The following is a 15510-nucleotide window of genomic DNA, read 5'->3' on the forward strand; positions in this document are numbered from 1 at the left end:
TATTGCATTTTTATTACTTTGAGGAAGATATTCATAGGTTTTATTTGTATTATTATATATCAAGATGTTTCTGGAAATGTCGTAATGAAGCCCCATTTCATTCATTATTATACTAATATAATATTTTTTTACAAATTATTCCATAATTATTACTAGCTTTATCTAAAGGACAAAAGACGAAATTTTTTTGTTATATATTAAGTGTTTTAATTGGTATACTTTCTAAATCCCCTTCTAAATTGTACCTATTATTAAGAAGTGGCTTAAATCTTTTTCTAAATTCTATTTTAAATTGCTTGCGTATTTTAGTTAAATTTACCTCTGAAGTATTATATTTTCTTTTGAAAATTTTGATAACATTTTTTTCATTTAATAAATTACACATAAATTGCCGACTGCACAGTGCTATACCAATTTTCTTTCGGGACAAGGTTAAGGAGGCTAAACTTGTTATTTGTATGTACGCACATCACGGTACATTGGTAGTTCGCCCCAATGCCAATCAAAGTTTTCATCCTACCGGTATCAAAAAAATTTTCACCCCGATGGAATGCAATGAACACCCCAATGCTATGTCAACATTAAGACGAGATTCATTGCAAGTCGGACATAGTGGGAAAATTAGTTCTAGAGTTTTGAAGATTGTAGGGGCGCAGATCCACAGATCGATAGCGTGGAGAGATCCTGTAGAAGTTTTAAAGCAGAGTTATGGTCTAGCGTGAAAGCACCTCCCTAAACACAATAAGTTTGTAGAGAGTGATTAATGCGTCAGACTATGCATTTCTCCGTAGAGATCGTAGTTGCCATTAAACCAACCTCTGCTAGAAGCACGTGTCGAGAGACCAACATGAGTCCTGCGTTTTTGATGGGCTCCGTGGAAAGGAATGATAATCTTATCTGATTGCTAACATCGTTAACATAGGAATCAGCAATGAACTATAAACGTGTAAGGAATAAAAATGTGGCTCATATCAGGTGAAAAAGAGGTACCTTCTGTGAAAGTAGAAGTATATCTTTCATGGAATACGAAGGTAGGTTTGCAGCAATCAGAGCTTCAACAACGAGTTTGAAATTCAGGATGTGCGGCTGAAAAAAGCGGTCGGTAACACAAGCAAAGTGTCTTTTGTTTCAAAGGTAGCAACCGTAATATTTCTGCAATACTTTATGAGCTGCAATGCTTTAGTGCCGACAATCCCACATAAATCTACCTAATACTTACAGAATGCTAGAATAATTCGAAGTTCTCTTGTCTTGAGACCTCGGCATATTCTGGCTATGTTTTGTGATAGTCTGCCTGCGAGGTTTTTAGATGGAACTCTTTATTTGTCTGACTTTTCGGCTTTTTCGCCGTCTTCAGAGGCCTAAATAGAGGATGACTGGAGCAATGCTACGTTTATCCCGTCAAGTGCCACACTACCCTGGGTCAGTGTTTCGATAATCGTTCAGGGTAGTGAAAACAGAAGCCTATCTACATTGAAATTAGTCTTACGTGTTGTTACACTGGATGTGGCGGAGCTGGTAGCACGCACTTGTCACTCAGTTTACCAGCGAATGAGCGTTGCTGCATGTAGATCACCGGCGACGATATAGATAATTTGATCTACACATAGAATATCAGACGGTTATAGGTCATAGAGCGGTACAAGTAGCAAGAACATTCGTTATCGACAAGCATTCATTCCTATTATTCATTGAAGGGTTTCTTTTAAGAATCCAAAACGCCTCCAACTTCTTCCTTGCCGACATTTCTGTTTCGTGAGCCAGTATAGGGCATTTCACATCATAATCGTTTCCGTTGTGGGCCTCATGTCTGTGCCTTCCTAGTGGTGTTATCAAACTTTTTCGTCGTTTTCCTGCCATGTGTTCACTAATTCTCACTCTAACATTCCTACCGGTCTCCCAAATGTAAGTTGCATTGTACATCAAGCACTCAATCTCATATATTACCCCAATTTGTACGCAGTCGCCTGTTTTTCCGTAAGGACAAACAACACATCTTTCACAGATGCAGTATCTATCATATAGTCTGTTTCTAACAAGCTGGCTTTTGATGTTTGCATTTGGTATATTTACCATAGTCACTTCATCTTGTAATTGTACTTGGATAATGTTGCGCTGAACAGCGGCACTGACACTGTTAGAGACAAAAGGAAGACAAAGAGAAATTTTGTTTTCGCGCGGAACATTGCTATTTACAGTGCGGGTTCTTCGGTAATGCGGACGTACTGTATGGCCAATAGCACATGCAATTTTCAAGGCTAGTCCTCGTGATTCGTGTCGTTCTTGGTTGCCAGTGCATACTTCACTAGCGGCTTTGAACATATTACGAATCACTGCGCGTTTTACTGCAGTCGGATGTGCAGATTTGGCAAGCAATATGATGTTCTCTTGCAACTTTCTTTGCGATACCACTTTACTCTAATAATGCCGTTTGAAGTGCTTATTTGTGTGTTGAGGTAATGACGAAATCTTTCTTTTGGGGTTTGTCGTGTGAGTCTTATATATTGCGATTGTTGATTTAGCATTCAGAAACACTCGTCCATTTCGGACTGTGTTGATGTTATGATGCAACAGTCGTCAATATCATGATATATAATAACGAGCTTAGTGTGTGTGTGTGTGTGTGTGTGTGTGTGTGTGTGTGTGTGTGTGTGTGTGTGTGTGTGTGTGTGTGTGTGTGTGTGAGTGTGAGTGTGTGTGTGTGTGTGTTTGTCTGTGTGTCACGAAATTCGAAAAAGGGGTGCGACGGGTCCACCCGGCGTCGGATTGGTGCGCTATGGTCATATAGCTATAAAATGGGTTGCGACGGGTCCTGCGGTGTCGGATTGTTGCGCCGGCGCCAGATACCCATAGAAGGGGTGCGACGGGTCCACCGGCGGCAGATACCTATGGAAGGGGGTGCAACGGGTCCACCGGCGGCAGATACCTATGGAAGGGGGTGCGACGGGTCCACCGGCGGCAGATACCTATGGAAGGGGGTGCGACGGGTCCACCGGCGCCAGATACCTGTAGAAGGGGTGCGATGGGTCCAGTCCACAAGGGTTACACTGGCGCGCCGGCGCCAGATACCTATGGAAGGAGGTGCGACAAGTCCACCGGCGTCGAAATAGTGCGCAATAACTTCGTGTGCATGACGCAAAAGATAGATGGTTGCAGCCGTTTCAAAGCCGCGGCCACGGGCGCTTTGCTTTACACCCTATATGACTCCTCCGTGTGTTCATTTCTTTATTCGTTCTCTCAGAAAGTGGAAATACGCATGCAAACGGGTGCTTAAATAGTAGCAAGATGTTTATGTGGTCTGACGTGGAACGTTGTCTTTATCAGTAAGATGATGTCCTTCACGTCATTTTATGCCGAAACATCATTCTTTGATAACTGTTCATAGAAAACAGGAGAAAAACCCATATTTCGTGTGATACTTTTAAATTTTGTCTATAATATATTGATAAGGAGTTGAAGCTTGAAGCTGAAGTTCGAATGTACTCCAAATGTAGAACTGACGCGTTTAGAAAGAAGACTATGAAATATTTCGCTTATAGTTATAACATACTACGCTACGCTCTACGGTCTACGCGAAAGCACTGGTTCTTCGATTCTGCTCATAAAGCAGATCGCCAGTACCGGTGCTAATCGTTGACCCATTGCTAGCCCTCTCAGTTGTGCGAAATAATTTCCTGACCACCTGAAGATATTACAATTCAGGCATTCCTTGATAAGTGTTATTATGCAAGATTTACTAAGTCCATATGTTTCTAAGTTGCTACCATATAAATCTGTCATCTCAGAGAGAAAGCTTGCAGCGCCTCACTGTTTTTTACATTCGTGTAGACTGAGATCATATCAAAGCACTCTATTACGCAGTTTTCCTCAACTCCCGCATTGCGTAATCGCTCAAAGAAGTGGTGTGTGTTCGACAAATGAGACGGTATTTTAGGCAAAATTTGACTCACGATTTTATTAAGGAACCACGAAATTCGATCCGTTGGTCCTCCCACACAACTTATTATTGGTCGGATTTTGATTGTAGCCGCTGATGTTGAGTTGACCTCATCGGGTTTCAGCTTATGCGTTTTGGTGAGGCTGTAGAACACAGGGCAGGTCGGTTTGTCAAGCTTTAGGCGGCTAACAAATCGTTCATCAAGGCCAGCAGATTTTCCCATAGTCATCCATACATGATTCAAGCGTTTGCATTGCACAAGGAATTCTTTCTCTGTTACGCGGCGATAGATCGTTTCATCTTGCAAGTGAAGATTTGTTATTTCCCGATCAAGAGCCTGTGACATGACTACGAATTCCCCACCCTTATCGCTTACTGAAAGGCGTATGTCCCCTCTTGTAGTCATTTCGCGGATTTCCTTCAAACCCTGCCATTGCTCACGCGTAAGATTGTTAAGGGTGAGTCGTCTATGATGGTTATAAGCGGACAACACCCCAGATAATAGAATTCTAAATTTTTTATCTGTTTCGCGAGCTGGTTCGGGTTCTTTATAAAAGTTGCGCGGAAATGGAGTTGAGGGCAACGCTCTTCTGCTCATAAGTGCAGCTTGTTGACGGTTACTTTCATTCCTTGCTCTGATTCGAAGCTAGTGCCGAAGCTTGTGGAGGCCCTTCGTGACTTTACGGAATGTTGACCCATCAATTCGATATAAAATTGAAAATGATGACCCAAGGCTCAGAAAGTCAGCAGCATTATCGGACAAATGGATGTTGCCAAGTACCGTTACTCTTGCCCCTTGATTATTAACAGCATTTTGAGCTGTTGTGTTAATTGCTCGGTGGAGTCTACGTGGACTACTTCCATTGTTGGGATAGTTTCCATTCTCCATACCCAAAGATGTGAAAGACCCTGTGAAAGATGTGTTATTTGTCCTTAAGGAAAAACAGGCGACTGCGCACAAATTGGGGTAATATATGAGATTGAGTGTTTGATGTGCAATGCAACTTACATTTGGAAGACCGGTAGGAATGTTAGAGTGAGAATTAATGAACACATAGCAGGAAAACGACGAAAAAGTTTGATAACACCACTAGGAAGGCACAGACATGAGGCCCACAACGGAAACGATTATGATGTGAAATGCCTTATACTGGCTCACGAAACAGAAATATCGGCAAGGAAGAAGTTGGAGGCGTTTTGGATTCTTAAAAGAAACCCTTCAATGAATAATAGGAATGAATGCTTGTCGATAACGAATGTTCTTGCTTGTACCGCTTGTACTGTACTTGTACCGCTCTGTGACCTATAACCGCCTGATATTCTATGTGTAGATCAAATTATCTATATCGTCGCCGGTGATCTACATGCAGCAGCGCTCATTCGGCGGTAAACTGAGTGACAAGTGCGTGCTACCAGCTCCGCCACATCCAGTGTAACAACACGTAAGACTAATTTCAATGTAGATAGGCTTCTGTTTTCACTACCCTGAACGATTATCGAAACACTGACCCAGGGTAGTGTGGCACTTGACGGGCAAATAAAGGGTTCCATCTAAAAACCTCGCAGGCATACTATCACAAAACATAACTAGAATAATTACTTACAGAAATCAAACGCCACAACACAGACAGCTCTTCAGGTTTCAAAACATGGATCCCGTTGCCAAGTACTTCAACAATCCCTGCTTGCCCAAGTCGTCTCAAGGCGTTGTAGAAGGAACTCGACTCCGCGTCGGGAACATAAACGAACTCTCTCTCCATGATCTTACGCAGAACTCTGAAATAAGAGAACTCCGTTGTCGGTTATGCTCATTAGGAACTGAAATAGATATCAAAGGAAACATTTTCACATTTTTCCACTCCTCTCACTTTCTCCAAAAAATACCATTCCAAAAGATTTAGTGAAAATCTGGAAATGAATGCAAGATCTACAGTCTTATGTTCTGCGGATGATGTTCAAGTGTTGATCAGTCAAGCCTTTTGTCCTTCCGGGTGTCGGTAATTAGACCATGATTAAGGACATGGACACAGTTATCGTCGGTTACCCTGTCTTGGTCTTTGTTCAAGGCATGTTCAAGGCATTTGTAAACCTCGATGATTCTGAACTTATAGTTAGGGCGTGAATGAATCCAAAAAGAACTGATTAATCGTTTCACTCTTTGTCCTTGCTGAGTTCCAGCAAATTTCTTTGGAAGTTTACATTTGCAGGATGATTGCGTAAAAATGTAGCGTCCATTTTACACAGAATTGCAATTTTCGGGCTGTCTCAACGTTTCTTGAAACTCAACGTTAACAACTCAATGACGAGAATCCCTCATAGAGCTGGAAAGATTTGTTCAATTAAATATTTATTAACAATTAAAAATTTAGTGTCATTTGCCCAAAAGGAAGGGAAGGTTCCTTCGCAGCATGAGGTTCGCGTGTCAGTTTTGAACCCACCTGCCCTCTTAGGCGTTCATACCAGGTAATAACGCGATATTAAAGATAAATAGTAAAGTAATTTCAAGACAACAGTCTCTATTTTATTTTGCGAACCTAACGTTTTACCAAGCAAGAAATTGGTGGGGGGTAATTCTAGGCATGATGCGCGAGCAAGAACGAATTGCAGTGACCAAAGAAGACAAGGAAAAACCCAGACCTTAGACATCCAACAGCACTACAAATTCCAAAACAATTGCAATAATTCTCCTTAAAACGAGAAAAAGCCGAAAGTTGAAAAGCGCAATAGTCACCTGCGCCAGACACGCAAAACTTGATCCGTGCAGAGCGAAATTGCGATAAGAGAAATTCTTGACTTTTCACATTAAAATTGGGCTTTGAGATCACTCAAAGTGATCACATCAGCTGCAACTTACAAAATGTCATTGTGCAAAAAGAAAGGCTTACTCACGACCAACAAATTTAAGTAGAAACCTCGAGAAGGTTAGGTGCCTACGAATGATCAAGAAATCTTTCACAAGGGAGACTTCAGCACCGATAATAATTTAAAAAATGGGCTGTAGAATTTTAAAACTCAACTGAGCCAATGAAGTAAAGAAGCACATCTGTTTCTCTTACTCACTCACACCACTCTAATTTCCCCATTTATTGAGATTGTTTTGTAATTGATGTAAGTATGGAGAAAGCGAACTGATTTACCGGTAATGTTCCTCCATTGTGCTAAGTTGATGAGTGTTCCTACCCAAAACAATTGCAGCTATGTAGCCAACGTCACATATAGAATGCATCATCTAAATATCTATTGTTTAGCCTCCTGGGAACACTGACAGAAAAAAAAAACCTTTTGACATTTTTTTCCATTTTTTTCAAGAACAGTCATCCCAATAGCTGAAAACGCAGACAACTGCGAACACTGCTAATATGAAAACGAATATCTGTTTAATATCTGTTTCGTTATCTCAACGCAGTCAGATTAATTGTCTAAAGTTTCTATCAATTTCCTTCTGATCACGGAAAACTACAAAAAAAGTCTCTAGAGCGACAGTCACCATTGCAAACAAGTTGTAACGGCGTGCGTAGCAGTTCTTTGCCTATCCCTATTTATCCAGAAAGCTACATTCAAAACGGTAGATGTCTTCCTTCTACTGGGTTAATGTAAAAAAAAACGCTTAAACATATTCTTAAACATCGCAAAGTTTCGCTTTTCAAAAAAAAAACACCAACCGTGTTTGAGTAAGTAGCAAGTAACAATCGTGACACGGATCGTTCCATCATCTCTCGACTAACGTTCCCTTCCTTTTCCACAGGAAAATCCACTAGCTTAAGGTGGAAATTTTGCTTCGTCATGTCCACCGGTTCAAAAAGTTCTGGATGGAGGTTTAGGTAATACCTAAATAATGAAGTAAAAATGTTAAGAGAGATTATTCAGAAGGCTGAGATTATTCGGTGAGCCAGTACCTAAGGTCCTCGTCAACGGATACTGGGATGTTAACAGTGACATCAAGCGCTTCCAGTAATCTCAACAACTTTGTTACCTCGAAATGAAGCTGATCGTAAGTAAACATTGCTTTGTCATCGTGAGCGAGGTGCTATAAAATCTCTCTCGTGCAGGCCACACTTTCATTACAACAAAAATAACATTAAGTTGCAACGAAAAACTTTAAGTTGCAAGTTTTACCTCTAACATGGTTACACACGCTAGAGACCATAACGTTATAACGGCGTTTCGGTCCAGGTTCTCCACAACGACATGGGCAAACTTTTTGATCTGTTTCCGTTGCACTTGAGTGAGCAGGAACTGACAATCTGGCTAAGAAATGTGCGATAGATTAAAAATAGAACGTAGGTTCGAAAGGGAACATAAACACAAGGTAAACAACGTAAAGAGTAGGTCAGCAGCAGTATAAACACTTGATTAGGTCTCCAGTAAATCGAAATCGCCTAGCACTTATGAATTAGCAGAAACCGATCAGAACCACGTTTGTTCAATTTTTTGCCCCCATCGTAGCTCTGTACAAAAGCTAAAATGAGGATAACAGAAAGAAGCCTACAATCCTTATTAGGACGGAATACGGACATCTCATTTTTAACGTCCCGATATTGTCTTAACGAGTAGTTGGACGGATGCCTTTCCCACTTCCAGAACTTGCCTGCCGCTACGTTTATTCTATTGAACCCAGGATGACAGAGTAGCGAAAGAGGAATGCCGACAAGCGGTTTGGTCCGGGATTGAAACAGGAGATTTAAAGCATTAAATATGTAAATATAAAGACTACACATGGTACGTAGCAGTATACTTATCTAAAATCCCTCCGATGTTCTTGAATTACTGGGCGCTACTGAACAAGTATACTTTAAGTTCAGATTGCATACAAAATGGTAGGGGATAATTTTTCATTGCTTAAAACAGATGCTTCAAGCTTTTCACGTCTGATAGTCAGAGTGGTCGGGTTATCATCAGAATTAAGAGAACTAACAGAATTTAGACTCTAGTCCGCGACTCTTGGCGCGTGTTCTTCCAATTTCGACCATTACACCTCCTGCCTGAGGTAAATTGAATTGAATTAATAGCAATATATGCCGGTGATCATTCTTCATCTACTAGTCTTTGCTTCCCAGAGTTTAGATTGTGTACTGCCCCAAGACAGACGTTGACTTATTTACGCATGCAACAAATTTTCTCCATACCTCTCTTTTCAAGGAGTTTCTGAATCTTACGAACTTGGTTTGGAAACGTCTTTTCTTCTCGAAACATTTGCTTGCGGTAGGGATATTTGTTCTCGCCGCAGCAATAATAATATTCTTTTAAAAAATGTAACTCAGAGCTTACACTGTTCTCCATATAGAAATTTATCTTGAATTACTCGCCTTAGCAGGTCAACCCTTCAACGGACGACATCTCGCCGTAGCAATGATAGTATTCTTACGCATGTTAACGCAATGTTAATGTTATGACAATGGCAAATACATGTTCATGACGTTATTTACTAGTAACTCCTCCCGATAAATTAACATATGTGTGTTGAAGTTGACGCGTGCGTTTAATGAGTAAAAACATGAGCAAAAACAAACCTGGCATACAAATTGAGATCTATGTAATGACATCCCGAAATATTCCCGTGCGGATATAGGTTCACAGAAAGTCACAAAACATCTGCCAAAACTTCTATTTAAAACATCGCGAGCTTTGATGAGGCCTTAAATATGAATTAGGCAGAGGAGCTCTCGAGACATACATACCACAATTAACGACAAACCTGATGTCGATTCCTTGGGCTTCGGAAATCCTAACAGTTCATAGGAATAGAGCATTTCCTCCAGCAATTTGTCATAATTCATAGTAACTGGAACGACTACCTAAAGACGGATAGCTATTCGAGATATCGGATTCAGAAAGGTAAACTCAAGAAGCTGCCACTCACAATATCATACACTTTGCCCCGTAGATAAGGTTCTAGGACGATCTGCAAGAGCCCATATTTTGGGTGGAGGCTCTTCCCGACACGACTCCGCGTCCCTTCCACAAAAAATTCTATAGGTCTATCGGAATGCACAATGTGCGTTTGCACATATTCTGAGAGTATCGCCCAATAAAGCTGGTCCTATAAGTTTTTTTTTTTGGTGAGAAAAAAACAAATAATTACTCTCTATCATTATCCATCGATTTTACAAGTATTTAATCACGGAAAAAAATCACTTACCAAACAGTGTTAAACGTGCAACAAAATATGCCCTAAACGGAAAGATATAAAGAAGGCTTAGCTATTTCCCTTCATTATAGCTCTTTGTATCTCTACTTACACTGCTCAGTCTTATTCTACTCATGTTCATAATCTACCACAACAGATAGCCAACAATTCCACGATTTCGCTCTTCCAAGCATCTATTCCAGCTATTGACTTCAGAAGGACGCCGAGAAGTTGCCGAGTGAAGTCATGATCCTACCTTTCCAATAGAGCGCCGTATAAAAAAAGCACCACTCCTTCGCAGAACTTCGCCCATGAACCATGAGTTCGTAAAGTCCATACCAGCCACAATTGCAGGCAAAGGAACTTCCTGAAAATTCAAAAGGCAGAAGAGAAGTACATAAACGAGCTAACAATCCGGCTAATCACCTACATATTCGAAGCAAAAAAGTGAGAGAAGAAGGAAGTCCAGGTACGTCCTGTGTGACGGCATGAAAACTACAGATTCTCTCTTGCAGAGCTCCCGTATTCGCTGTATTTGGTTCGAGTTCACATAGATAGCGTCAAAAATTCGCTAAAACTAGAAGAATTGTTCGTACAATCCTCAAATATCGCTCTGTACTTGTACTAGCTTACGAAATTACGAGTATCTGGAAGAAGTCATACATTTACTTTTTAAAATCTGTTTTATTTTTAGACTCAGCCCTACAAGTTGGAAGCAGGGCGCGGTAACTTGTGCAGTGACAAGTACTGGCATCTTTAAGTAAAGCAGCACCCATGCTAAAAAAAAACAATAACATGTTTTTTGAAGTATTTGTGATGAGTACTACGCCAACACAAAATAGATTTACACAAAAACCGTTGATTGATAGATGAGAGGTCCATGGAAGACATTGACTCAATTTCTCCTTAGCACGAATTGACTCCTTCATTTTCCGGTCTCTACAATAGGAAATATTGGGAGTTTAGAGGCAAAACACTCGTTTCACTTTCTGTAGATAACCATTTTGAGGCAGAAAAGTGCACTCAATTACTACCAGTGAGCCTTCATTTTCCTTGACATGATGAAATTGAGATGCAGACAAGACAGCTGAAACTCGGAAGGAATGCGGAAGAAGTAGAAATAAGAGGAAATAAAGCTGTCGAGAAAATTTAAGAGGATTTAGACGTAGGTGACTCGCTTCTTGGCTAGTTCCACTTTTCTCAAGCACCAACGCTCTCAGATGCTATTAATTGCTTATATGTATGCTCATTCGTCTGCATCTTACATTTCCTTTTAAGTCGTTTCAAGAATATTTGAGCATTAACTATATGTCATACTTTTCTAGGAGTTACGAATGAAGAAAAGAAAAATCAGACATTACCGCTTTTTTGCAGGTCTTCTTAATGCCACCAGGCCTGAGAACTTATGATGTAGAATGGAAAATAGGGGAGCTCTGCGTGCAAAAGAGAAATTTCTCAGTGCTGACAGGTGGATGAAGGATTAATCTTCTCACTCGAAATACTTTCTGTTCCGGCATTGTACGTTTGGCACACATTAGCACCACAAATAAGCCTATTAGTCAGGATTAGAAACAAGTGATAGCGCTTTTTTGCATGAATGCTGCTTTCAAGCACTACTTACCTCTAACACCTTGGCAACAGCGTAGCCGAATATCCTCGTGCTCTGGAGGTTCCAGTTATGGGCCATTATTTTCAGCGTTGCTTTCGCTTCGTGCCGCACTTTTGTAACAGATTCACCCGTTCTTCTGGCCTGATCGAGCACAGCCTCCTAATAAATCTAATAGGTTAAATAACGGATGATCTATTATTCTTTATTACGCATACAAATTTCGCAAAAATTCATATGCACCATTCCTTCACTTAATAGCCTCGGTTGGTAGAAAGCGAAAAAGTTCATTTTGCTAGTAGGTGCTGCCTTGATTCGTAATATAGCATTTTAAGATGGAGTTGAGAGAATATCCGAAACAAAAAGTGAGTCTACTCCAAAGACAAACAGCGAAAATTCTTTATCATTTTATTATTCTCAATGCTATCCAATACTATTATTATTTTCAATACTAATCTTTTACTGCAAAAACTTTCATCGGAATCTTTCATTTATTTCAACTTTCGAGGTGTTTCTGGAGGGAACTAATGGAGCAATAAAATCAGAGTGGAGAGCCACGACAATTCCGACGTAAAAGTGACTTCTACACTTTACAGCCTTCTATGGTCTAATTTCGGGGGAATGCTGCCTCAGTCGTTTCATTTCATCTTAGTTCAATCCCATTTTATTTGTGCCCACTCATAATAGGGTTGAACTACTCACACAGACAAATCACAGAAACTTCCGCAATTCCTCTGCCCAGAGGTCAGGAGCAATTGGTCGAGAATCGCCACAAACAAGGACAATTCAGGTGCAGAAATGCATATATTCACTTCGCGTCAGAACGAACTCGAAGTTCATCGACTGGTTTATCTGCAGAAGAACGGTACGCCCTTTTCAACTTTGGCCGTCAGAAGTCAGCACAACTGAGTAGCGAAACATACTAGATGTGCTCTCTTTAACCCTGACCCGCATAATTGCGGTCGCATTTTTCAAGGGGGTGCTGCGCAGTAAACGCCCTCTAGGACCGCTGATCCTTGAAAAGATCGAAAAAATAGGGAGATAGCGCAGCAAGTTTATCTATGTTCTTTTTCTTTCCTTTTTTGTGGATTTCCATAATTCTTCCGTTCGATTGTGTATGGATAAGTTCACATCGTAGCCGTACTCTTTCGTTTGGATTGTTTGCCTTATCGAACAGAAAGAAAAGGAGCTAGTTGGTGACTCCATCGAGGGTACAAGTTCTCAGGCAAACACAATACATTGAGTGGCCACAATAAGTTGGGCGGCCCGTACGAGAACAAGAAGATTAAGAAATATTCGTACACATCTTCTAGGTGCTGAATATGCATTTGTGTAATATTATCCTTTAAAATAAATAGACATCTATTTGTAGATAATAGTGGATGCAATTGCAGGAAGAACAGTGACGATAGCTAGATAGAGAACAAAAGAGCAATTATCGTCATTTTTCTGCGCACTAGTTCAGACACTCGCGGAGAAGCTCCAGCTAGGTAGAAATGAAATAATCGCTTACCGTAACTCGATGAGAATTCAACACACTTTCCGCTATTTCTTCGTACGTCCTTGCTTTCGGATGTTTGGTGAATGTGCTGTTCATAGGGAAGCTTCGAGGTTGTGTGACGAAACTAAAGCCACCTTGGCGACGCAGCTCTGTTAACCAATCCACATACTCCGGGTAACTGGCCCGGCGTCCAACCATCTGAACAATCTTTAGGCTACATAGTTCTGGAAGAGAGTCTCCCATTCGGACAGAGCTAATTTTTGCAAAGAAGAATACGGAGAAGAGCAATGAAAGTTATTTACAATAAGTGCTCTACCCTTTTTGCTCAGTGAAGATAACTCATAAGACACAACCCAAAGCATAACTTTCCTGTATCTGAGGATTCATTAGATCTGGTTTCTGCGTAGATGGCAGGATTAGGCAAGCAATTTCTAGATGTTGTGGAAATCAACATCAATCGATGCAAAGAAATGCTAGATGTCTGGTGGTGTTTTAGAGCAGGTCACCACGATGCAGTTTTTACCAACGGATCTCTTCATAGTAAAATCACATCTAGTTATGTTATTTTTTAAAGAAATTTTTGAAATTTTGGAGATATGCGGTAGACGATACGCATATATCATCTCTTCTCTTACCATGAGCACAATTTGACGTATAAAACTTAAGCTTTTTATTTGTATGTCAACAATTTGTAGAATTGCAGAGAACAAATTTTATCGTTGCTTTTTTCAGCAGGAAATAGTAGGTATTCATAGTCATTTTTCTTCTTCAGCTGTGAATTAAAAAATAACTGGACTTTACAGACACAGAGATTTAATTCACCGAGGATGTATGTTAGCAAACAGAGAAGCCAACGAGTAAATAAAATAAAACGGTGGGCCTCCAAGTTTATGGTTCTATAGTCGGTTCAAAGCGATCTGGAGCCTTGCGGTCGTGGTGACGGTTGCATTCGCACCGATGGAGCTAGAGGTTGCGATCGACGTGAAACCCTCACTAGCTCCACTCATCTCTGCATTTCATATGGAACAGTCCCACCTGGATCGCAAAATCACCTCAGATCGTCAGGTATCTGCAGAGGTAAGCGCTGCAGCAGGTGAATGTAAAAGACACTTCGTTCGATTTTTTCTTGGTAGTTTCATCATCAAGATCCAGATACTTCACTCCAATTTAAAAAAAATAAAAATGTTCCGCAAATTTCGGATTCAGGCTGATTGATGGGCTCACAAAGCGTCATCTTTCACCGCTGCACAGCCAAAACGGGTAAGAAGTGCATAGAAACAAAACGACTTCCTCGAAATCATCAGGTACATACATATACGTCTACATATCTTTGCAACATCTCGACATGGACACTCTTCTACTCACAAAATCGCTAGATGGGTTAAATTTGATGTGATAGTAATTCTTACAAGGAGGCAAGTGGTAGATTGAAGGCATCACTCCAGGAATCTGGAGATTTCCTGTGGAGTATTCGCGTACGGGATCGTAGATTAAGGAGAGAAGGATGATTCCGTCCATTTCTTTCTAATTGCCGTAAAAACGGGCCGGAAGATGCGTAAGGCTGGCGTGCTCCAGTCGAACTCCTTGCAGAAAATAGTGCGCCAGAACGTCCGAAGCCGTATCTTCCGGGCCGTTTTTTACGGCAATTAGGAAGAAATGGACAGAATCACCCCTCTCTCCATAATCTGCGATCCCGTATACGAATACTCCACCTGAAACCCGTACCACCTCAGATTCGTGGAGTGATGCCTTTAAAGAGGATGACAAGCTTGAGTCAACCATTTCGGTACTTTCCTAAAGTTTCGGATCTGGGTCAGACCTTACGAAAGATGTAGAAGATGAGAATATCTGCACGAATTGTGCGACACAAAACAGATAATGAACTCGGGGTCAACACGCCAACTAAGCCGGTTAAGTAAAATCTGAGCAGAAAAAACTGCTACTTCCTTCACTAGAAAAGATGATGTTACATGTGCTGCCATTCCTCAGAAACAATTTTGAAGACATGCAATCCCATCGCTCTTGAAATTTAACACATGACAAGAAAGAACACTAACCTATTCTTCAAGATAAATGAAAGGGATAGTAATACATAAGTTCAACTGCAAAGGAATGTCAACTATAACTGGAGAGTCGCTATCTACTGCGCAAAAGACAAAGGAATCTGAGGTTTTACAAATGAAAGAACAGGTTTGAAGAACTTCAGTGAATAACTACCTAACCTACATATCTAGATGATCACCTAACTCCGTCTTTAAACACCCATGACTAATTTAGAGTGTTCCTTACACAACAACTGCCCTTTGAGGACAGCTACAGGGAAAAGACGCATCAGAAGT

At 40.7% G+C, this 15510-nt stretch overlaps 1 protein-coding gene across 1 annotated transcript; it reads right to left on the bottom strand.

Annotated features, from left to right (window-relative positions):
* Positions 1–627: 627 nt before the first annotated feature.
* RB195_019070 (uncharacterized protein) lies at positions 628–13369 on the bottom strand (the record flags this gene model as incomplete). Its single annotated transcript, XM_013448254.2, has 15 exons — positions 628–732; positions 817–936; positions 991–1086; positions 5542–5713; positions 7075–7166; positions 7600–7765; positions 7834–7964; positions 8054–8185; positions 9448–9572; positions 9633–9732; positions 9798–9977; positions 10321–10431; positions 10495–10635; positions 11686–11832; positions 13184–13369. 15 exons carry the CDS (start codon positions 13367–13369, stop codon positions 628–630), a joined length of 2004 nt encoding a protein of 667 aa, XP_013303708.2.
* Between the last annotated feature and the right edge of the window lie 2141 nt (positions 13370–15510).

Source organism: Necator americanus, chromosome II (assembly GCF_031761385.1).
Source record: "Necator americanus strain Aroian chromosome II, whole genome shotgun sequence".
NCBI lineage: Eukaryota > Metazoa > Nematoda > Chromadorea > Rhabditida > Ancylostomatidae > Necator > Necator americanus.